This window comes from Poecile atricapillus, chromosome 14, assembly GCF_030490865.1.
Source record: "Poecile atricapillus isolate bPoeAtr1 chromosome 14, bPoeAtr1.hap1, whole genome shotgun sequence".
NCBI classification, from domain to species: domain Eukaryota; kingdom Metazoa; phylum Chordata; class Aves; order Passeriformes; family Paridae; genus Poecile; species Poecile atricapillus.
The window spans coordinates 15942807-15966763 of NC_081262.1; the positions used below are offsets into that span (position 1 = coordinate 15942807).

Below are 23957 nucleotides of genomic sequence, written 5' to 3' on the forward strand. Positions count from 1 at the left end.
GCACAAACAGGGCTGGGAGGAGAATCAGACCTGGGCACTGGCCCCTGGCCCAAAGCAGCTCTACTTGTGTTACTCCTGATGGGAGCCCAGCCTGTCCTCACAGGTTCTGTGATCCCCCCAGGAATTTATTCCAACGTTTCTGGAGGCCCTCTGCTCTGGAGCCAGGCTGGGAGAGCCAGGCTGGAAAAGAGAAGGCTCTGAGGAGACCTTAGAGCCCCTTTCCCGTGTCTCATGGGGCTCCAGGAGAGCTGGAGAGGGTCCTGCGACAAGGGATGGAGGGACAGGACAATGGGGAATGGCATTAAGCTGGAAGAGGGCAGATTAGATTGGATATTGGGAAGGAGTTGTTCCCTGTGAGGGTGGGGAAGCCCTGGCACAGGGTTCCAGAGAAGCTGTGGCTGCTCCTGGATCCCTGGGCATGTCCAAGACCAGGTAGGATGAGGCTTGGAGCAGCCTGGGATGGTGGAAAGTGTCCCTGCACATGGCAGGGAGTAGAACTGGATGGGCTTTAAGATCCCTTCCAACCCAACCCATTCCATGGTTCCCCAAATCTCCAGCCTGCTGCAGCTGCCAGCCAGGCCAGGCACCAGAGGAGCAGCACAGGGCTCCCAGGGGCAGAGCTGGCAGCACCCAGGACGTCACCACAGAAACCCTGATGGGGCAGACGGTGACATTTGTCCCCCCTGCACGTGGAGGGGGCCAGGCAGGCACAGCAAGGACTGGAGGCTCAGGGCTGGGGCCGTACCGTGCACTGTGCCAGGGCAGCTGAGATCTGCTGGATGTCATCCACCGTGTTCACCTTCAGAGAGTTCAGGGTCTCTGTGATGTTGTTGCGAGTCCAGGTCCGGAGCTCGAATTCCTGCCCAGCCTCAGGCTCCAGCAGCACGGATCGCTCGTACTGCGGGTGGAAAATAAAACAGCAAGAGCTGAGGAAGGTGGAGTGAAAATAACAGAGTGAAGAGCAGTTTCAGCTGAGCTGAGCTGAGCTGGAGTCACCTGTTCCCTGCATTCCACATCTCCTCCCTCTGCTTCTCCCCAGAGGGATCTAACGAGCTGGTTTTCCAGCAGAACTTCCTCCATTTTACTTCTGCTCTCCAAGCAATTATCTTAACAGGCTCTCAGCAGCTAACTAGGAACTGGAGTGCAGTTCTTATCCAGCTTAGCAGGGTGCCTGTGCTCAGGGGGATCATCCCTGCCTGGCTTCCAGGTGTGCAGCAGCCTCTTCCTGGGCAGGGAAACAGGAGTACAGCCCCAAATTCCTGCCCTGCCTATAGAGATCGTTGTACAAAATCAGGCCCAAAAATTCTCCTGGTGATTGCAAGGACTTCTGGAGGCCCCTCTTGGGCAGAACGAGCTGTGTTACCTCATTTAAGATGGTGATGAGGGCCAGGGAGTACTCAATGACCTGCTGAGGGTCCCCTTGTTTCACCAAGCCCTGGAGCACGGTGTCAGTCTGATTGTAGAGCCAGTGGGAGAGGCTGGGGAAGCCCTCGGGGAGGCCAATTTCCATGGAGCTGCAAGGAAAGAGGGATTTGGGTGAAGTGCAGACTGGGCTGGAAGGGAGAGGAGGGGAGGCAGGTGGGTGACCCACAAAGGCAGCACTGCCCCATTTGCAGGAGAAACACCACGGATCTGCAGCCTGGCTCCTCACTGGCCCAGCCCTGGACCTCCATGATCCCAGCAGTCTTTTCCCACTTAACAATTCCATGATTCTATGCAAGCAGTGAAACTCCTGGGAAAACCTCCCCCTCAAGCAACGATCCACAAAGCCTGGGATTCTCTGTGAGCACTTCTGCTGAGCCTCCCCTCCCTTTCCTGCCATGGCCAGGAGGCAATCCCCTCACCCAGGAGCAGGGCAGGGACCCCCAGCCACCAGCCTGGCATGTGGGAGCTGAGGCTGAGGGCCAGCCCAGCCTGCCAGCCACTCCTTACCTGTTGACAGCCACCACGGTGGCTCCCAGCTGGTCCTGCACCAGCACGGCCACGGACACCTGGAAGCCGCTCTCGTGGAAGCCGGGGGGCAGGAAGGCGCCGTGCTCGGCCCGGCTGCCCTTGTACACGCAGAACTCGTGGAAGTGGCCGGGGCGGTGGCGTGAGGCCAGCAGGATGTACACCAGCGGCCCCTCCGTGTCCTCTGTGTCCTGCCAGCCTGCAAGGGAACCCCAGCGGGCTCTGACGGGGCCGTGGGCAGCCACAGACACCACCCCAAAGGAGCTGGCACTGCCCCTTCCCTCCCCTGGGCTGCCCCATCCTGCTCAGCCCTTCGGCGTGGATGGGGTTTGGAGCAGCCTGGACTAGTGTGGGGGACAAGATCTTTGAAGACACTTCCAACCCAAACCATTCCAGGGTTCTCTGATGGCTCTCTGGACCAGCAAGGGTCTGGCAGACTGTCCCCAGAATGAGGACAGCTCAATGACTCCATCAGGCTGGATGGGTGCCTTCGTTCTCTCTGAATTTTTGTGATGTTTAGGGGTTTCTCCTTGGGTGTTTGGGATCTGTTTTGGATTTAAAGGGATTATGAAAAATTCATGATCAAAATAAAAATATAAATAACTGTGCTGGGACTGGGAACAGCACTGACAAAAGCCACAGCTTCTGTACAAGCCCTGCAAAGCCTGACTTTAGACAGAGGCTCAGCCCTCCGGCAGTTCAGCATCTCAGGAATAATTGGGTCCAGGATAAAACCTGCACAAAGCTTTCCTTGGAGCTTCCAGGAATTATGGGGAGTTTCACAGGAGCTGGGCAAATTCCCTGTGTGTTCACTTCAGTGAGTCCCAGTGAAGGTGCTGGCACTGCCACTGTGTCCTGTGTCTGTCACTTCAGCTTAAAAACAACCACTAAGAGCTGAAATTCCCACCATTCCATAGAGGAATCAATTCCAGCACTATTCTGGATAGCCCAAAACACACCAAAGTTCCAACCACATCACCCTGAACAGGTTTCTGCTGCTCCCCCAGTTTGGTGCCCAGCCCCCTGGAAGCAGCAGGATTCATCCCCTCCCAGCGTGGCTTCCCGGCACTGTGCACAAACAGCTCTAACCTCTAACACTGAGCATTTGGGGAAATCTGGTTTCCAGAGGCACTTAGCCCTTGGCCCAAGGCTACGGGACATGGGCCAGGCCACTTTTCCAAAGCTGGGCTCAGTGCTGCTGCCTCTGCAGCTGGTTGGGAAGGTGGCTCTGGTGGGAACACCCAGCCCACACAGCAGAGACGGCCCCACTGCTTTGTCTTTTGATTCTTCCCACATACTGTGACTCAGTTTTGGGCACCATCTTCTTTTTCCTGCACTGAAATACCCAGTCCCTTCCACAGGAACTGGCCTGGCCTGGATCTCACCATCCACCTAGGTGAGGCAGGAATTTTTAACCTGCCTGCCCCGCTACCAGGAGTTTGAGACCTCCACAATTCCAGCACACAAAGCTGCTCATGGTCCAAACCACTGCTGAGCCCAGCCCTGGGGCAGGAGCTTGGGGTGAAGGGAACATCTGTGTGAAGAGCAGGGAGGTGCTCTCACCTGCACACTCAAAGTGCACCTTGGTCACCAGCGCCCTGAGGGGTCCCTCGGGGGACAGGCGGCAGGACCCCCCCACGGGGGGCTGGTTGGGCAGCAGGTCGATGGAGGCAAAGCCTTCCTCCCCCGTGGTGAGGTCTGTGATGTGCAGGGTGAAGGTGTAGCCCTCGCCATCCCTCAGGGCTCCTTGTCTCAGCACCAGGTTCATCCCCGTGTCGCCGGTGGACGTGGTCGTTTTGTCCAGGATGAGGGACTTGTTCTTAAAGCTGTGAGCTGCCCACCTCTGCAGGGATGGACGGGGGAAAAGACACCAGAGGGTTGGTTTAAAGCTGAAGTTATGTCCTTAAAATGTTTTCAAATTGAGTCTTTTATAAAAAGTAACAGATTTCTAGTGGGAGCGTCTGCCAAATTTGCAGTTGATAATTCAGCTTTAGTCTTGTGTGCTACAGCAACAAGAACTGGAACCTTTCCAAAATGTCTGGTGGGAATATTTCCACTGTGAGATCTACTTTAGTTTCTGGGATTACATCACCCTCCAACAGAATATTTCATAATACAGAGTACAAAACACAGGAAATAAATGAAGGACTGGTGGAGTCTCCACGGGATACCGTGTTTTATGTGCCTCGAGCTGAACGTGGCCTGGGTGGTTACTGTTAATAGCACAAACCTACAATTGTGATAACAGGAGAAACAGTGAGATAATCAGACAGAAAATGCCAGGCAAGGACATGCTGGGAGCAACAGGACTTCCAGTTCTGAGACCTGCTTCTCTCCACAGGCTGCAGAGGAAGCTGGAATTAGAGTAAGGCACAAGAGGAGAGACTGAACCACCTCTGCTCGAACCACCAGAAAGATGGGCAAAATGCCAACCAGCAGGGAGAAAAACACTTTACAGATCTCTTATAGGAAAAAAAAAAAAGTGGCTTTTTGTGTGGAAAGACCTGGCCACTCATGGCTTTGGCTTAGAAATGACCCCACAAGGACTCAGCCAGACCCACCTGCTGCTGCTTGTGGCCAGGGATTGCTTCCCCTCCTTGTCTTTATAGCAATTTAGGTCCAGAGCTTCACTTCTCTCTCCCTTTCCACCCTGCCCCCTTCTCCCAGAGCCCCCAGAGGTGCAGCAAAGCTTTGTGACTTTACCCCAAGCTTGGAGTCGTTGTGACAGTTCTGGCAGGTGCCCTCCAGGTACACGTAGGAGCTCTTGCTGACCTCGTAGACTGACTGAGCCTTGCAGGAAACGCACTCCAGGGACACGATGGGGACTCCTCCCCTCTTGATGAACACCTGGGAAGGCAAGGGGCTCCATCAGAAGGTCTGACACCAAACACACACACACCTAACGGGTAAGGATGGACAGAACACCCCAGCACCTGCTGCTGCAGGGAGGAATTGCTCTGCATCAGCCCAATCTGTGCTAGGAAACAGAAGGAAGGGATTCCCAAAGGATTTGGGGTCAGATTTAAGCTGCATCTCTGCTCTTACACTGCCCAGTTTTGTCACAGGTTTGCAAGAGCCATCCAACACCAAGCTGGACCGATCTAGGTCATTCTGGATTGATTTATTTACACTTTTTAACAACATAAATGACTTCTGAAAAGTCCCACTGGTCCCTGGTGCTGAATTCCCAGCAAACCCTGCTTGTGCTGCCATGTGGGGATGGAAGAACCACCTTTTCCAGGGAGCAGCACGTTGTTCCAGGCTTTCAGCTGGAATCTAACTGCACATCTCCAGACATCCACCACACCTTCCTGGCAGAGCACTCACAGAGCTCTAGAGGCACCGGTGGCTCAGACACAACAGCAGCTGAACTCTGACTCCTGCGCTCTGTCTAAATTCCTTTAATCCCTGAGGAATCCCTGGGCTTGTCCAGCACTGGACTGAGCCCTCTGCCCTGGCATAATGAGTGTTATGAATTCAAAGACAGTAATGAAGCCATTGTTTAACATGGCAGACTCTTAAAAGGGGATAAATATTCCCCAGCCCTGCGCTGGAGCCCCATTCATCCCAGCAGCATTTGCAGATTTCCTGCGACACTGGAAGCTTTGTTTTGCGCTCCTGCATGGAAACCAGATAGTACGGAATGTCCTTGAAAGACTATCAATTTCATTTTTTTCTTTTCATCCTGCAGCTCTGGTTTCAAACCCAGGCTGTAAGAGTTTCCACTTCCAGGCTGAGGCCACCTCCCATTGCCAACTGCACCACGATGGATGTTCCTGACATGAACTGTGCGGGTGCGCTCGGCCTTGGGATTCGTGGGACGTAAACAACATCCACTGAAAGAAATCCTCCCCTAAAAGAGCTGGGAAGGTGAGAAGAGAGGAACTGCTGACAGTAAAATTGAGCCCTGGCTCGTAGGAAGCCCTCTGGGTAAAATGAGGGAAGAGCCTGTGGCATGTGAACAGCTGGGACTGCTAAAGAGCAGGAAAGGAAGTTTCCTTTCTCCTATAGAAACTTCCTTGGGAAAAGGGACTAATTCTTCCCTGGGAGGGTGGGCAGGCCCTGGCACAGGGTGCCCAGAGCAGCTGTGGCTGCCCCTGGATCCCTGGCAGTGCCCAGGGCTGGGCTGGATGGGGCTTGGAGCACCCTGGGACAGTGGAAGGTGTCCCTGCCCATGGCAGGATGAGGCACTGGGTGATCTTTAAGGTCCTCCCAACCCAAGCATGCCATGACTCTGTGTTTTAGAGGTGGCTGTGGCAAGCAGAGAAGGTGACAGCTGTGTGTGGTACGTACGGTTTGGTTGGTGGCCTCGGGACTCATCCCTTCCTTCCTGACGGTGAGGTCGAACGTGTACTCCACATCTGCCTCTAATAGAGCTTTGGAAATTGTGACAATTCCTTCCTTGGCACTGAAATTCAGAGAGCACCCTGCAGCCGAGCTCTGCTTGCAAGGAGAAAAGAACTTTCAAACCCTCCTTGGTACGGGTGCACATCGGGTTAGTCCACAGCCAAAACATTCAGGTCCACACAGAGTCCCTGTCACAGACCTTGCTGTGCAGTGCCACCACTGGGGTGAGAAACAGGGCGTGTGTGGACAATAAAACACATTATCCTATTCTTCAGGTTAGTAAACAGTCCTTGGAATACTCATGTATTTCATCTGAGTTTCAAATTTGTAGTTTACAGCAATTAATTCTTCATTAAGTACCTTATAAACATTGCCAAGCAACACAAAAACCAAGAAGTCCAATTAAACCATTAAACCAAAAGGTCCAATCCCCCCACACTTCACATTTGCTATTTTGAGACAAAGCTACAAAACATGACATTGTACAAGCAAAAGAGTTCCACATTCAATCAGAAATGCTGATTCCCATCAGGATTTGCCAGGCAGTGTTCTCTGCCCTTCCTGCAGTGCAGGGTCAGATCACTTCAGCTCGTGAGGACAGTGACCTGCTAGTGACCACAAACTGCAGTCACTTGACCTCTCCAAAGTCTAACTCTGTCCCCTGATGGCACTGGAGACATTTAACTGTCAGTGGGAGAGGGACAGAGCCCTGACACCGGGAGCCAGAGGCCAAGTGCCAGGGCAGCAGCAATGCCAATGCCTCCCTCCCAGAGCCAGCCCAGGGACACTGCAGCACACCTCACACCACGTTCTGTGCCACATCCTGGGCTGGGAGCTGAACCTTTGCAAGCCTCCTTCCAGAGCAGCTCTCTTAAAGATGCTCTCAAAAGCTTCCCTCGACACCGTTTCACCCCAGACATGTCTCTGGTAGAGCTGGAGCTCCCAAATGGCCACTCTGGCTGTGCAAGGCTGCTCTTACCTTGGAGGAGGATGTGCAGGACCACTCGTACAACAACGGGGTCTGTTCCCCATCATCCAAGTTGGGGTCGTAGGATTTCTCCCCATCCAAGACCAAGTCCTGAGTGTTGGACCATACACGGTACGACCCCCCATCGATGATTGGGACCAGCTTGCTGGGGATCACAGTCACATTGGCAAAGATGCTTTTGGACAGCGGGGTGTCTCCAAAGGAGACAATAAACATGAAACAATAGTTCCCAACTTCCAGGCCGAGCTTCGGGATAACCAGCTGGGGCCTGTTCACGTCGACGTTCGGCAGCCGGATCCTGCTGGAGTCATCCAAGTTCATGCAGCTGGGTGCTCGGTAGATCTCCCACAGGTGCTCTGTCTGGTACTTGATGCATCCTCGGAGGTCAATCTGTGCCTCCAGGTAGTTCCTCTGGGATCTCTTCATGACCACCTGGGGTGGCAGGGCCAGCTCCACCTCGGGCTCCTCGCACTCCAGGACTTTGACGGTGACAGTGAGCTGGGCTATGAAGAAGCTGATGAGATTGGTGGCATTCACCTCCACCAGGTAATCCCCGGGGCTCAGGTAAGAATAGTTGGCCACTGCAACCCTGGTGGTTTGAGTGGAAGAGCCATCCCCAAAGCTCCACAAGAACTCAACGCTCCTGCTGCTGGGCACCACCGCGGCTTCAAACAGCGCCGTCCTGTTGACAAAGGCATTGGTGGCACTGAGGGACACCTGGACTATGGGGTCCTGCACCTGGATGGTTCTGGTGATGTTGACACTTCCCAAGTCATTGAAGGCAGTGAGGTGGATCTCCAGCAGCCCTGCAGCTTCTGGAGCGTAGGAAACTCTCTCTCCTGATGCAGCAACCACGGACCTGCCTCGCTCTTTCCACAGGCAGAACTGCCAGGAGAAGGACACGCGGGAGCCGCTGCCCACGCGGGCACTGAAGCTCTTCTCCGTGCCCGTGGCAATGCCCTCCTCGCAGCAGTTGAGGAGCCTGACCTCCTGGATGGGCTCCAGCACAGAGATGAGCACCTGGGCGTGGGCAATGCTGATCTGGTTCCGCACGGTCACGGTCACCAGATAATCACCGCTCTTGGTGAACTCATGGGTGTACCTGGAGCTGTTGAGCACCACCGAGTAGTCCCCACTGATGCTCACCAGGTAACTCACAGAGGTACCTGACACCATCCTGATCTCAAAGGTGACCTGCTCCCCCGGCTCCACCACCTTCTTGCTGGCGACAACTTCCAGACCTTGAATCCTGTCCAGCACCGAGATGTTCCTGCTGGCCAGAGCCCAGCTGATGTCGTTGGACGCGTTCAGATGGACCGTGTACAACCCTGCCGTGGGGAACGTGACTGCCACGGACTGGCCGCTCAGTGTGCCATTTGGCACCTCCCACAGCCAGCTCACTTCAGTCCCCCTCTGCAGCTCCCCCTCAAAGACCACTGTGGAGCCTGAGGAGACGTACCTACAGTCCAGCTCTGCTGTCCCTATACTCAGCCCCTCGATGACCTCCTCCACACAGACAGAAACAGTGGCATTGGTTGAATTCAGCTTGTTTTCTGCTCCAACAATGACCTCAATCATCCCAGGGCTTTGGAAGGAGTGTATAATAAAGGGTTCAGAGGTGACAGGGGAGGAGCCATCCTCCAGGTACCACACATACGTGACACCAGTGCCACCGGTTATGGTGGCACTTATGTTCACAGAGGCATTAACAGCGGCTGGGTTGGGGAAGGCGTAGGGCTTTAGGACACCGAGGCTCTCAATGAACTCCAGCGTCCTGTTAGCAGTGGCACAGCCCAGCATGTTGGTGGCCTTCAGGTGGACAGTGTAGTTCCCAGCTTCCAGGATGCTCAAGGGGAAGGTTTTCCCAGTGAAGGTCTGCACAGCGTTGCCGTCTCGTTGGACCACCCAGCCATAGGAGATGTTTGTGCCCTCTCTCACCACGGCCTGCAAATGGAGTGTTTTGTTGGTTGGGAAATACATGTCCTCCACCAGGTCAGTGCTGGCCACCTGCAGGCCCTCAATCTGCTCCAGCACGTAGACGTAGATGCTGTCCTGCAGCGAGCTGATCTTGTTCTCGGCCGTCACGATGACGTTGAAGGTGCCCACGGAGCGGAAGGTGTAGGAAATGGTGGAGGAGCCCTGGATGGGAGTGCAGCGATCACAGAGGATCCACGAGTAGCGGATGGCGGTGCCAGCCAGCAGGGTGGCCACAAAGCTCACCGAGCCGTTCAACGGCACCACCGTCCTGCTGGCATTGACCATCAGGCCCGAGAGCCGCCGCTTCACGGTGATGTCGATGGTGGTCTCGTTGGAGCTCACATCGTTCTGCCCCATCACCGTAATGCTGTACTGGCCTGTGCTGTTGTAGGAATGGGTGGCTGCTTGCCCAGGCTGGACAGTGCCATCCCCAAAGTCCCAGCAGTAACTCACTTTGGTTCCATTCATGCTGGCAGAGAACAGGTAGATCTGGTTCAGCTCCAGAACATCTGTCCCGTTATACTCAATCTTTGCTACCCCAACTGGCTCCTGGACCTCCACAAACGCCGTGTCGTTGTTGAAGGAGACGTTGTTGGAGACGGTCACTGTGACCAGGAAGACCCCGGTGTGTTTGTAGGTGTAGGTCACCTCAGTCCCACTCGACCTGGTGGACTCGTTGTTGCCGAAGTCCCAGCGGTAGCGGTACTGGTAGGGAGGCACAGCACTGACCTGGAAGGAGGTCTCTTCCCCGAGCCTCACGAAGCGTTTGGAAGGGAGGAGGGTGACGTTGAGGATCTCCGGCTCCACACAGACACTGGTGAAATAATGAGCCTTGTTAAAGCTGCTGGAGACCGTCAGGGAGAGCAGGAATGTCCCGCTCCGGGTGAAGTTGTGCATCACCACAGGGTCCCCGCTGACGGTGACATTGGATGAGCCATCTCCAAAAGTCCAGTCAAAGACGTACTCCTCAGGATTCCCCGTCACGTAGGCGGTGAGCTGCACGTCCGGGTGCTCCAGGATGCAAGAAGCAGGCTCTATTTTGAGTACTTCCAGGACAAATATCCGCACAGGAACCGCCTGGGAGACAGAGTTGACAGGATTCACAGCTGTCACGTTCACGGTGCAGTTGATGTCCTTTATGTACACGTGTTCCACCACTGGCACCTGGCTCCTCAGCACCGTCCCGTCCCCCATGTCGAATGTCCAGGTGATGCTGTCCCCAGTCTGCACGGACGCGTTGATGGTGACAGGCGCTCCCTGCTCTGCGGCCTGGTCCGCGGAAACGCGGAGCCCCGTGATCTCCTCGAACACCTGGTAGCACTCCACGCTCTCCACGCTGCTCACGGTGTTGTTGGCTGTCACGGTGACGTTGTACACCCCTCTGTGGGGGTAGCTGTAGGTGGCTGTGGGCTGGATCTCTGTGAGCAGGGAGGAGCCGTCCCCAAAGTCCCAGGTGAACGTGACGCCGTACGGGGAGGGCAGGGCAGTGGCTCGGAAGGTGACCGGCCGGCCCACGACCAAAACATCCTCCTCTGCCTCCACCTTCACGTCAGTCAGGTAACTGTGAACGTGAACCGGGCTCAGGTGGGTGAGGTTCTCGTACTGGTTGGACACAACAACCATCAGGGCATATTCTCCTGCGTTGGGAGAGAGCAGAACAAGGGCAGGGTGAGGACACGCCTGTCAACAGCTTCTCAGTGCTGTGGTGGGGTTGTGACAGGGGCTGCAGGGGACACTCTGCTCCTGTGCTGTGCACACTCAGGGCTGGCCTGCTCCAGGAATTACACCAGGTCGTGTGTATGGAGACCAAACATAAGAAAGGAGCCAGTCTAACAGGTAGAGAAAAAAGATTTTCTTCCTCCTCACCCACAGAACAGTCCCTTCCTTCTGCCCACCCCTCCCACCAGCCCAGTGCTCGCCTGCCCCTCGTCCTTCTGCTGAGACTGCCCAAAAACGGGCTGAGAGTGGTGGACCTGCTTCTTACAGCGTGGCCAAACTTCCCAGGGAAGCAGAGTTAGAGAGGATGGCAACTGCTGGAGATTTCCAGTCACTCCAGCTGTTTGCTCAGGAATCAGGCAATGATTTCCAAGCTCTGGTTTTTTTTTTGGAAGGTGCCTTGTACACCCCTCATACCAAAAATGCCTGAGCCCCTTCCTCCCCAAAGAACCTTGTTGAGCGTACCTGGGTCTTGGTAGATGTGTGAAACATTGTGCTCAATGACAACCTCGTGCACATTGGGATCAGGAACAAGGAAAGACTTGTTGTAGGGAGGTTTGAACAGGTATGTCTCCTGGACACCATCTCCAAAATCCCACCTGGAGAAACAGGCAAACCATGTTACACAACAGGAGAATCATGGAAATCCCAGAGGAATTCTGGCTTGTCTTTCAGGTCAGGGCTGGGTTCTCCAAAAAAAGGAGAAGCAGAATGCCAAGTATCAAAGCAGCAGCTGTGCTGAGAGAAGCACAGCACTGGTAAGAAGAGGAAGAACCCAAATTAAAGCAGTGCTGTAACACTTGAAATGAGAAGGATTTCAGCCTGAATTACAGGTGTGTGACTGACCCCCCACTCACAGGGGTTTCACATTAACTAAACAGCAGCTGAGATGGACCAGCTGGCCCTGGAAAGAGAAACTGAGCAGACAAGGTCAGACATGCACAGAAAGATCCTAAGTTTGGGCAAGCAGCAAAGGACTCACAGGAACAGAGCCTCCACAGCCGAGTCCACGAGAACCCTGGCGCTGAAATCCACGCTGCTGTTCTGGGGCAGCACTTGCAGGGCACCTGCCACACTCAGGTTCCTCATCCTGTTCATCATCTCCACCGTCACGTTGTAGTTGACTGTGAAGTTGCTGACGTGGTTGGAGGCAGTGAGCTGGGAAGGACAGTGGGACAAAGAATGGGTCTGGGGTGGCCTTGCTGCCCTTGGAGTGGGGCTTTGCTGGACTGCAGAAGCACCAGCAGGCAGGGGAGCAGATCAGGGCAGAGAGAGTGGCCACATGTTCACCACTACAGTCAGTCCAAGGAAGGGCTGGTGCTACAGCAAGAGGACAAGGAGAGGAGCTTCTCATCCTGAGGCTCTGAACTTGCCAGCTGCCCCTTTTCCTGCTCTGACGTGCCCTGCAGCTCCAGCTGCTGAGCACAGGCACCTGCTGCCACCAAGGGGACAAGAGCCATCCAGTTTCCCCAGGAGAGTGGCAGAAAAGTGGCTCCAAGCACAGAGCAGGGATGGGAGAGGCTCACAAAACCAAGTGCAGCTCCAGGATCCCGGTGTGGGGGGCACAGAGAGGGAGAGCAAGGCTGGGCAGAGGAGGGAAAGGAACGCAAGAGACTGAAGAGACATGAGAGAAGTGGAGCAGAATCCTCACATTTTTCTAGGCATGTAACACTGACAGAACATCCTTCACCTTCTCACCTGCAGGAGAGCTGAGCTGCTGGCAGAGGGGTCCTTCAAACCCACTGGAACAGACCTCCTACCCCAGCTCATGTCTGGGCTTCTGTGGATGTGCTGCACTGAAGCCAGAGCCCCCCAGGCTAACGGCACCTTGGCAGCTCTGCAAGTGAAAGCAGCCCAGGCCCTCAGCACAGTGCTGCACCCAGCAAATTAGTGCTGCACCCAGCAATTAGTGCTGCACCAAGCAAATTAGTGAGAGCGTGGCTGGGGGGCTGAGCTGGGTCTGCTCAGGAGGCCAAGAGTCACCCTGAGAGCAGATCCAGCACCTTGGACCAGAGCAGACTCTGCAGGGCATGACACACAAAGATGTTCTGGCCAGAGATCAACTCCTGTTCCACAACAGACAGCTCCCTTGGCCCAGATCCTGCTCCATCCTTCAGGGGCCATGGCAAACCCAGCGCTCCAGGCTGCACCAGAGAACAGCACAGAGAACACAGGAGCTCGTGGGAGAAGCTTTGTCCTGCCTATGGAAGTCTTATGATGCATCCTGCCTCTGCCAGGCTCTGAATCCAGATTTCCTGCCTGCCAGAGCAGGGGCTCCCTGCTAATTCCTGCTGGGGAGGAGGGGGAAGCACAGACACTCCATGAACAGAAAGGGGAACTTGGAGAAAAGAGGAGGAACAGTAATATAAAAGTAGAAGAAACCATTTGCATTTGCAAGAGGTCAGTGAGAAATAGCAAACGAGCACAGTGAAAACCTCAACTCAACTCTGCCTTCTCTCCCTGCTGCTTTTCCTGAGGAGTTTGTGGGATGAAATGGAAACCCAGGGGTGAGATGGTGTCATGGGAAAGGCCTTGGCTTACCGAAAGCTTGTACACAGCTGGGCTTTGGTAGATAACGTTGAAGACAACATTGTAAAAAGTGAAAGATGGCTTATCATCTACAGTCCATCGGAAAGTCACATCTGACCCAGCCTCCATCACAGGGATGTAGCTCTGAAAGGCACGAGAACATTTCACACTAGTGCAAGAGAAAAGCACGCCCAGCACTTCCCAGGAGATCTCCAGCTGAACTGGAGAGGGAGCAGAGCCAGACTGGGAGGCTCCCACACCTGCAGTGCCCTCAGATCATGGCACAGAGGTGACAGATCATCTGTGGCTCTGCTGCTGATGTAGAAATGCAGACCCTGACCCCATAAATCCCCAGCAGAGCTGGGAGCAGACCCCACACTCCCTGCTCCCACAGCCCAGCACTCTGCTCGTGTGATCAGGTCCCTCTTGCTGACTAAAAAAACTTCTGAAATCTTTGCAGGAACAGCCTGGCTTTAGCTGCACCTGTAAGCTGAGCCTCTGACCCTCGTCCAGGAATGGTGCCTGACCCAAAGACTGAAGGGGTTGGACAGAGCAGGTCTCTCCTCACGCCAGCAGTGCCTCCTGAGCAGCCTGTGGCAGCAGGAAGGGTGAGAGGTGCAGGCACAGGATCTGCCAGAAGCAGCCAGAGCTTGTACAGAGCATTTGGGGCAGTTACTGAGCAGCTTCCCTGCTGTAGCTCTGGGCATGGGGGACTGGACAAAACAAGACTACAAACACCAGAGAAACTCCAAGACTTGGAGGGGTCAAACATCTCTACAGCTTCAGCCAGCTGATAAAAGGATTTAGCAGAGCAAATCTAAACACCTCAAGGAACGACTACTTGGGCAAGGCAAAACCAGGTAAACAGTGCCCCTTCCTAACACCTCTGGTGTCTGGGGAACTGCACAGGCAGTGTTCCCTCACAGGAGGCACTGCCTTCCCTCAGGGGTGCAGGGGGACGAGCAGCTGAGCTGCCTTCCTGCAGGAGAGCAGCAGTGCAGGTGCTGCATGCTGTGGCTGCAGCGGCGCGGGCAGCACGGCCTGGCAGCTGAGCAGCAAGCAGCGCTCCCCTGCCCCTCTCCCCGAGCCAACCACACCCTGACAGCTACAGGGGAGGGCTATAAACCCACGAGGGACGGCTTCAGAGCAGCAGCAGGCACTCACCACCCGTGTGTTCAGCAGCACTCTGCTCTCGGGGTCGGGGGTGGCCCTCAGCCCGCGGATGGGCTCCTCCACCTTCACCGTGACCGTGATGTTCTGGGAGCTCACCGAGTTCTCTGCAAGCAGCACGTGGGTGCTGACTCCCTCCCCGAGGCTGCCCAGCTGCACCACAGCAAACCAGGTGTCATTGGTGTCCCTGACACACAGCGGGGCCAGGGCAGCCGGGCAGGTGGCCACGAAGGGCACGGTGTGGTTGTCCCCCAGCCGGCTGGCGGTGGCGTTGAGCCCCGAGGAGAGCTTGAGCAGCAGTGTGGTGTGGTTGGTGGGCAGGTACACCCTGGAGCCCTGCGGGGCGGGGTGGAGGACACGCAGGCCGGACACCCTGGAGGTCACCTGGAAGCTGCAGGACAGGTTGGCACTGAAGAAGCCGTTGTCCACGGCGGCTCGGACCGTGTAGTGCCCCGGCTGCTCCAGCCCCGCGTTGTGGGGGCTGAGCACTGGCACCAGCTGCTCCTCGGTGTAGCGCACCCGGAGCGAGCACACGCTGCTGTTTGTCCTGGGGGAACTTATGGAGCTGGGGGACAGCCCCTGTGCCCACTCAGACCAGTTCCTTCTGTCCAGGGAGGTGGCACCGGGGTGGCACTGGAGGAACGAGCCCGAGGCTGCGTTGTGCTGGATGCTGAAAACATCCCCAGCCCTGACAAAGATGTTTTCTTTTCTGAACGTCACCTGCAGAGACAGGAGATGGTTTTGGATTAATGCCTCACGTTAAGAGTGATCAGCACCCAACTCCTGCCTGGGCAAAATGCTGGATTTCCTGCCAGGTGGGAACCAACAGAGAAGGTGCAGATCCCAACACAGCACGGGGAGACCTTTCAGCACTGCACCCTCCTTGGCCTCTCTGAATCCAATGTGCCGGCAGAGAAATCAGCTTTATGTTCCATCTCCACTGTGTTAATGCCACAGGAATAGCCCATGGAATCTGCATGGCCTTTTCATGGAAACACAAAATGGTTTGGGTGGGAAGGGACCTTAAAGCCCACCTTGTTCCACCCCCTGCCGTGGGCAGGGACACCTTCCACTATCCCAGGCATGGAGGACTGCAGGGAGCCCATGGCCTGTGTGACACTGGGCACATCCTTTCATCCCAATGGACTTCAGTGGCTCCATCTGCCACATGGGAACACCCCAAAGTTACCCAAAGCCCTCAGGAGAACACCCCACTGCTCAGAGCAGCAAACACTGACCTGATACTGGGAAGAGGGGCCAGCTGGTACCGAGAAGAGGAACTCCTTGAGGAGTTCATAGCTAGGCTGGCTGTCATTGGGCTGCAGGGACCCGGGGGCAGGGCTGCTGCCAAAGGAACTGTTGGCACACTCGGTCCCATTGCAGCAGTCGTTTTGGGATGAGCACAAATTCGTCAAAGGACACCACTGGAAACCAGGAGGACATTCCAGCAGCGTCCAGTTCCCGTCATCCTGAGCGCTGGGGAACGGTTCTGTAGCGTTGTTTTCCTCCTGGTAGTCTGGAAGAAGTGAAAGAGAAATCAGTGATCTCCACGCTGAGGAGTAACACTGCTAGTGCACTTCTCTGCTCCAAATTCACCAGTTTTTCCCCTTCTGATGATAGCTCCACTCTTAGTAAAAGCTGCAACGGCAGCACATCCTACTGCTACATAAATGTCCTGTTTTACTGGAAAAATCCACCAAGATCATTAAGCCCAAAGTTGTCTCTTTTCCAGGGAGAACGTACCAATTTGCACTCTGAAAGGATCTGTGCTCCAGCAAAAGCGAGTCCAAGTGAAAGCAAGAGCTGGCCTTGACATTGAAAACACATTAAGCAACTTTTCTGAAGTTAATGTTTCCATGTCAAAGTATCAGCTTGTCAGTGTCAAAAAAGATCCTTTTGTAACCAGCCAACCCCACGGCTACAACAAACATTCTGCTGTAGAATTAATTGTTGCCAAAACTGTGACTGTTGAGCTGTTGTCCAAGGAATAAAAGGCTTTTTAGATTATCTCATCCATCAGGAAGAAATGGGCTCGGGAAAATGTTCTTCCTTGTTAACCCATGGGGCCAGATGGACCAGAACACATTCCCATTTGACATGTGTCTACACAAAGTAAAAAGCACAGCTCAGAAGATTAATGAGCTTCTCCACATGGTCCTCACACTCACATTCTCCTCATGCATTGAGAGAGAGGTTTCTCCCTCTATTATTTTCTCCAGGACAACCACTTCCCCAAGGCTATGGATCCTGCACTTTGATCTCCTCAAAAAACAGAACCAAATCTCTGAGCCTTTAAAGGGTCAGAGGGGCCACAAGGCCAGCCCCAGTTTGATGGTGTCACCTCCAACAATCCCACAGGCGCTGAGGAGAAGCCTCACCTTCTCCAGGCAGCAGTCTGTACACCTGGAACCTCACTTGGACGGGCTGGTCCAGCTCCTGTGTCACAAACTCCAGGGCAGCCAGAAACCCCTCGTGCCTGAACGCCAGCTCCGGGAACTCCAGCACCTGCAGAACACGCACAGCTCTCAGCTGCCTGTGTCCCCAGGGATCCCTGGGCAGCAGAAGGATGAGCAAACACCCCTCACCTCCTCAGCCTTCCACGGATCTGCAGGCACAGCCTCGCTCACGTTCCTCACGGCCTCGTGTGTGGCGAACTCAGCGTCTCCCTCAAAGAAGTTTTCGGCGTTTAGGAGAACTCCTGTTTGCAAAGGAAATGTTGGAACAAAGCCCATGAGACTCAGCAGGGCTTGAGGCCATTCCCTCCACCCTGTGAAGCTGCAGCAGGGCTTGGACCACTCAGGAGAGCAGCAGCTCCATAACCCTGCACCTTCCTTCTCCTCACAGGTGTCTTGATTTCTTTCTCATCCAGCACAAACAACATTTTCTTTTGCAATGTTCAGCAGTTTTGACTTCTAGGAACCACGTTAAGTAATTCTCCCTTCCAACAACTAATGATTTGCTTGAAATTTCTGAGCACCAGGTGCACCTCCTCATCCTCCCTGTGCCCCTGGACTTCTTGGGAAATGTGGCCACAACCAGCTGGTTTCCAGCAGTGGCGAACACTGGTGGCTCTCTGGGGACTGGGCAGCTGCTGCTGCCCCTCTGACCAGGCCAGAGCCCTCTCTGGCCATGGCTTCTCCTTCTTACATGAATCTTCTCCCCTGTTTCATGTCCCTTCTTAATTCCTACACCACTGTGGAAGATTTGGGAAGCTGCATAACTGCCTGCACAGCACATCACACCTCACCTAATCAACTTCTGAGCAAGCCCAACATCTCCTAAAACAGACAGTGAAGGACACCGAGGCAGCACCATCAGATCCCTGCAGCAGCAGAGATTGCCCAGATAAGAAGGAAAAGCCCTTTCCAGTGCTTTGCCTCAGAACTTTGCTCCTCTCTCTCCTGCTCGTGGCAAGGACTGGCATAAGCCAAACTCTTCCTTTTGGGCTGAAGCTGGGTTTGGGAATATTGCTGCAAGTCACACTCATTTTGTGGTGATGCATCCTTCTTTTTCCATGGCAGTGAGGGGACACTGGCCACTCTGGGGGCCAGCAGAGCCCACCTGGTGGCTTGTACTCGCAGACGTAGCTGTGCTTGGCCATGCACAGGTCCGTGTTGCACTGGCCCGTCGGGCCCATCCGCACGCAGTGGTCAGCGTTGGAGGGATGGGGTTCTCCTGGCAGCCAGTTCTGACAGCTCTCCAGATTAAATCCTTCCCCTCTCTGCTGCGCTCCAGAGCTTGCAAAATCATTGAATCCAATCCAGACATCGAGGCTCCTGCAAGAGAAAAAAAAAAAAAAAGGAAAAAGAAGGGGGAGGGGGGATTTCAGGAAATCATGAGTATTAGAAAGAGCTGGGAGAGCTGCCATCTATGGTTCTCTCTAAAAATACCAACAACAGCTCCATTGGGGTGTCATGGGCTGCATTTCATGGAGTCTTTTAATTACTGGAGGGTTTCAGTATCCACTCTACCACCAGAACCTCAGGAACCCTCCACAGCCCAGCCCAGCCCAGCACCACTCTCCTCCAGCCTTCCCACCTCTGTCCCAAGAGCCTGGTGAGGGTGGGCAGGCCCTGGCACAGGTGCCCAGAGCAGCTGTGGCTGCCCCTGGATCCCTGGAAGTGTCCAAGGCCAGGCTGGACAGGGCTGGGAGCTCCTGGGATAGTGGAAGGTGTCCCTGCCCATGACAGGGGGTGGCACTGGATGTTTTAAGACCCCTCCCAACCCAAACCATTCCATGATTCCATGATTCTGTGACCAGCAGGGTGACTTGAGCCTCACCCTGCTCCGAGCAGAGCACTCTGTCACCAAATGACCCTCCCAGACTCTGCCAAGCCTGCTTTGAGTCATGACCCAAGAGGAAGGATCTGGTCACACAGAACTGTCTGGGAAAGCTGAATCCCTTAGAAAACTTGTGCTCTTCCTGTGCAGACCTGTGGGATTTACCAGCAGGCAATTCTCCACCACAGGTGGGACTGGCACCTGTGCAGGATTAAAGCTCAGCAGTGCCAGGTCTGGGAGCTCTCCTGGATGCAGCTCCTGGAGGTGATGAGCTCCTCAGCCACCATGGAAAGGGGGGACAAGCAGAGGCTGGAGCACTGCAGGCAGCTGAACCCCCCCCCCACAGGACACTGCCAGGCTCCTTTTAGGAGCTGAAGTGTCCCTGCCCCATTTGGAAACTGGCTGAATCCCAGCAGAGATCCTGGTGGGAAGTGCTGAGAGGTCTCCCACAGCCACAAACAGCCTGCAGAGCTGCTTCTAATCGCACCCAGCAGAAAGGGAGCCATTTGTTCCACATTAACTTCTATTAACTTCTCCATATTTCCATCCTGCACCCTTCCAAGCACTCAGCTCCTTCCCCACGCTCCCTCCCGCAGGTGGAAATTAATCTTGCCATGCCCTAGCCTGTCCCAGCGTGCTGCCAGGGTGGTACCACAGCTCTGCAAGGCAGACTGGGGAGATAACTGGTGCTAACTGGTGCCTCTCCACCCCCAGGCTCACGCCAGATGAAATGATTCATGAGGTCATGCTGAAAAATGATGACAAAAATAACTTGTTCCGTGAATCAGTAGTTTTCACTGCAAATGAGATTAAAAAATAAATAAGGGCTGTGTTCTGCTCCTGAACCACTGGCAGGGAATTAGGGAGAGCAGGGTAGGAAACTGCCTGCCTGCTGCCATCAGGAAAACTCAGTGGAGATTTTCCTTTTCTAATTCCAGCTATGATCTAACTGCAAGTCATTAGAAAAAAAAATATAAATCAAAAAGTAAGAAAGAGAGGAATAACTAAAAGACAAGCTGCTGGCTGGCTCCCACCCTGGCCATTCCATTGCAGGGGGAACAGGAGGACTCTCAACACCCTTTTGTAAAGCAAGATGTGCGATCTCCTCTGCCTCTGAGGAAGGACTGAGCTGTCTTGCTGGAGCAGGAGGAGCAAAACAAGTCTGGGGAGGCTTGGAAGGGCAGAGAGGCTCTCTGTGCTACCCAGAAAGTGGGGACCAGCCCTGGATGGTCCCATCCTCTGCTCCTGCAGGCAGGGAGGGAGCAGCTCAGCACATCCCACAGCAGCAGCAAAGGAGAAGAGACCTGCTCAGCACCCTAATGGGAAACAGCTTCCTGTTTCTGCCATCCTCCCATAAGAAATGATGGAAGCTGCACATTCCAAAATCCTGCAGCTCAGCCCATTCACCTTTTATCACCAGGGAAATCACATCCTGGAGCTGCCTCCTTCACGTTTATCTGCATGGATTAATAAAATAAATACAAGGACTAGAGGGGGCTGGGGAGCCCAGGGCCGTGGGGCAGCAGCTGGGGAACAGCCCCGTTCCCTCCGAGGCCTCGTGATTTCCGTGCGCCGCAGCCCGGCAGCTCCACACGCAATTCCTGCACATCCCAGCAGCCATGAGCAGCTCCTAACCCGTGCAGAGGGACAGCCTCCCTTCCCCAGAGCAGGGAACACGTGTCTGCAATCTCAGGATGCGGCCCCGTGTGAAGGGAACGGGGCACGGATACAAGTTTGGGAAGAAGGGGCTGTGAGCCCTCGAGCGGGAGCGTTCAAAGCCCACGTCACACGCAGCTGTTCCCTTCCATGTGCTTTCTGGGATGTGTTTGTGAGGAGCCCATCTCCCACAGCTGCAGCTGGGAGTGCTGACAAGGGCTGTCAGGCCCTGAGAGCTCTCCTGGTTGTCCTCCCTCCCCCGGAATGACTGGCTGGAGAAAGGGCGCTCAGAGGGCGGATTTAATCAAAGGCTGACACTTGCAGCACTCTGTTTATAAAGCCCAGTCCTGAGGTGGAACAGATGCTGCTGGAGAGGAGCACTGCTGCTTCCCAGGACGAGAGACAGGAGGGGAAAGGCTCTGGGCTTTGGGCTGCAGCCGTGTCTAAGGGCACAGGATCCCTTTTCACATTTCAGAGGCATCCACAGGCACAAACACAAGGTACAAGAAGCCCAGCAATCTCTCAGCTCCCAGTTGTGATTTCCAGCCATTCTGCCCCATTCCTCTTTTCCCTCCACAGCCTTTAAGGAAGGAAACCAAGTCCAGCAAGGGCTCGAGCTCTGCTGATTCCTCCTCTGTGCTCAGCAGCCTCCCCACCACCTCCTCATGCTCAGCCCGTGTGGATCCCTCTGCAGATGTGCCCTCAGGAACCCAAAACCTGTCCCTAGGTGATGCCAACCCTTCCCCTCCGGTCTCACCTGATGACATGAGCAACCAGGAAGCTCTGGATGTCGGGGCTGCTGACAAAAGCCAGGTCCCCATTGCCCAGCTCCTGGCAGTGCCGCTGTGCCTCCAGCCACTCCGCCTTCTCCACCACCAGCTGGTAGCAGTGGTTATTCCCCGGGAAAACCAAGCCCTCAGGGGGGCACATGGGGTGAACTGCTGCAGGGAGAACACAAGGGTGATGTCACAAGGGTGATGTCCCCTCCACGGGCGACACAGCCCCACCAACCTGGGCAGAGGCTCCGGGAACAGCCCAGCCCTGAACCAAACAAACCCCACGGCTGTTAAAGCCCAGAACAGGGAGCCAGGAGCACCCAGAGGTGCCAGCCTCACCCTCCTTGGGAAGAGAGGGAAAGGGGAGGCCCAGGAGCCGGTGTCCCCCGCCCCAGCAGCCCTGCTCACCCCTGCCCAGCTCCCCGGGCTCGGCGGTGATCCCGTAGAGCACCACCAGCCCCGTGCCGCCCCTGTTGCGGATCCGGATGTCCAGGCTCTCGTTTGCCACCACCAAGGAAGGACATTGCAGTTCCAGCTGTTGGGGTGGAGCCACCACCTCGATCTCTGCCTGCTCGTCCAGGAGCCTGGAGCCCACGAGGATGGTGGCAGTGATGTTGTAGTGCCCGGGCAAGGCGTAGCTGTGCACAGCTGTGTGTCCAGTGGTGTTGAGAACCTCGCTCTGGTCCCCAAATTCCCACAGTAAAGTGCTGACAGCAATGGGAATACTGACATTGAAGAGCACAGGCTGGTGCAGGCTGTAGCGGGGCTGGAGTCCTGTGAAAGACACAGGCAGCTGTGCCTGGAAGGGCGAGGGGACGAGTGAGGGGCCACCACAGGCCTGCCCAGACAAATGCTCAGTGCAAAACGGCAAACAGCCGGAGGAAGAGTTTGTTTCGTGGGCAGTTCCACACAAACACTGCCCCTGAGAGCTAAAAGCCCCATACTCCTGGCCTTGGGAGTAACAGAGGGCACTGCAGGTCTCCTCGGTGAGGTTCCCAGGGTGGACAGACGTGAAGAGGATGACAAGTTCAGCTTCTTCGGTGTGGTTGCCTGTCAGACACGTGATGTACTGAGCTCCTGCAGGACAGAACAGAAGATCCTCTTGCAAAACAGACTCTGGGATGCTATGGACTGGTGAGTTCCTCCAAGAGAACCACCCCACACTCCTGGGAATGGAATTCTCCTACTCAGTTCCTACTCTGAGCATTTCCTTTTTGAGACTTGCCTGGGAAGTCTTTAATCCCCCAGCAACAGTTTCCAAACTCTTTATGCTAATTAGTGATGACAGAAATAACAAGCCAGTCACACAGATTTATGGAGCAGCAGCACTCAGTAAATAAAACGGGGTTTTGGAGAGCCTGACACTCCCATGGGACATGGAGCCACCGAGTCTGACAGTCAGAGGAGCCCACAGGACCTGCTACCAAGTGAGCCCATGACAGAAGGGTGGCCTTTGGTGGTTCCCTGGCTTGGTCAGTGCAGAATGTTCCACCATGTGCTGCCTGGGACCTCCAGCAGCAATTCCCAAACCAACACCCGTGGGCAGGGGCACGCTGGGGACACAGGGGAGGCACTGCTGGACCCTGCACCAGCCCCACTCCCTGAGGCACCTTTCTCCATGGAGACAGCCAAGAGTTTCCCTCCTGGCAGGAAAACGTGGTGCTGGAGAGGAGAGGAGGGCAATGCCAGGCCCGGCTGCCCCCGAGGGAGGTGCAGGATGCCCAGGGGAACAGGGACACACAGGGGCTTGGGCACAGAGCCACGACAGCCCCAGAGGAACTGCTCATTCCCTTGAGTGTCACCCCCCTCTCTGGCCTGCACAGGGTGGGACATTTCCCTGCCACAAACACCCAGGCAGGGCCTCTCCCTCGGCCTCTGCCCACGCGGCCCGGCCACGTCTGCGCCGCTGTTGCTGCTGGTTGCTACAACATCTGCCCCAAACATCTCAGCAGCTCCAGCCTCGTGTGATCTTCCCAGACCAAACCCATCCAACTGTCCAGCTTCCTCCACGGCCTCCCTGAGAATGCTGAGCCACTGCTCCTAAGAACAGTCCCTGGAGAGGAGCACGGCACGGGAACTGCTCTGTTTTCCACCACCAGCCTGGTCATTCTTCATCCCCTGCTGGTCACTGAGAACTGTCAGGAGCTGGCAGGCCATCCCAGCCTACTCCCATTACACTGAATTACCCAGAAGGCAGCCTCACATTATTGTTTCCACACTGGCTTAAAGTAGTTCAAGAGGGAACAACTAATTATCAAGAGCAGTAACAGTGCCAAGTGTTTTTCCCTTTGAAAATTCCTTCAAGATGCTGCAAGCTGGGGTAGCTTTGCTGGGGGAAGAGGAACAAGCACCACCTGGATTTTGGTCCTGGGGAACACTGTGCCTCACCAGGCAGCTCAGCTGGCTCCCACCAGCTCTGGGTCCCTCAGCCTCATCCCTGCATCCTCCTGTGACACAGCTCTGTCTCCTCATCCCTGCATCCTCCTGTGACACAGCTCTGGGTCCCTCAGCGTCATCCCTGCATCCTCCTGTCACACAGCTCTGTCTCCTCACCCCTGCATCCTCCT

At 55.2% G+C, this 23957-nt stretch overlaps 1 protein-coding gene across 7 annotated transcripts in view; it reads right to left on the bottom strand.

Annotated features, from left to right (window-relative positions):
• Nucleotides 1-23957, bottom strand: part of PKD1 (polycystin 1, transient receptor potential channel interacting) — an 81166-nt gene that overhangs the window by 20075 nt on the left and 37134 nt on the right. For 4 of the 7 annotated variants that reach the window (XR_009278767.1, XR_009278765.1, XR_009278766.1 and 1 more), the window contains exons 5-21: nucleotides 21799-22467; nucleotides 21372-21555; nucleotides 18239-18453; nucleotides 17263-17375; nucleotides 17056-17182; nucleotides 15916-16193; nucleotides 14672-15397; nucleotides 13520-13651; nucleotides 11961-12136; nucleotides 11444-11577; nucleotides 7277-10899; nucleotides 6244-6393; nucleotides 4654-4797; nucleotides 3514-3793; nucleotides 1933-2149; nucleotides 1364-1514; nucleotides 746-898 (exon numbers count right to left, since the gene is read on the bottom strand). Coding sequence is in view for 4 of the 7 variants with exons in the window: in XM_058849756.1 (XP_058705739.1) it covers nucleotides 746-898; nucleotides 1364-1514; nucleotides 1933-2149; nucleotides 3514-3793; nucleotides 4654-4797; nucleotides 6244-6393; nucleotides 7277-10899; nucleotides 11444-11577; nucleotides 11961-12136; nucleotides 13520-13651; nucleotides 14672-15397; nucleotides 15916-16193; nucleotides 17056-17182; nucleotides 17263-17375; nucleotides 18239-18453; nucleotides 21372-21555; nucleotides 21799-22467 (7472 nt within the window). In the remaining 3 variants the exon portion in view is untranslated. The remainder of the gene's footprint in view (nucleotides 1-745; nucleotides 899-1363; nucleotides 1515-1932; nucleotides 2150-3513; nucleotides 3794-4653; nucleotides 4798-6243; nucleotides 6394-7276; nucleotides 10900-11443; nucleotides 11578-11960; nucleotides 12137-13519; nucleotides 13652-14671; nucleotides 15398-15915; nucleotides 16194-17055; nucleotides 17183-17262; nucleotides 17376-18238; nucleotides 18454-21371; nucleotides 21556-21798; nucleotides 22468-23957) is intronic. The other 3 variants (XM_058849759.1, XM_058849757.1, XM_058849760.1) reach the window with 3 other exon arrangements.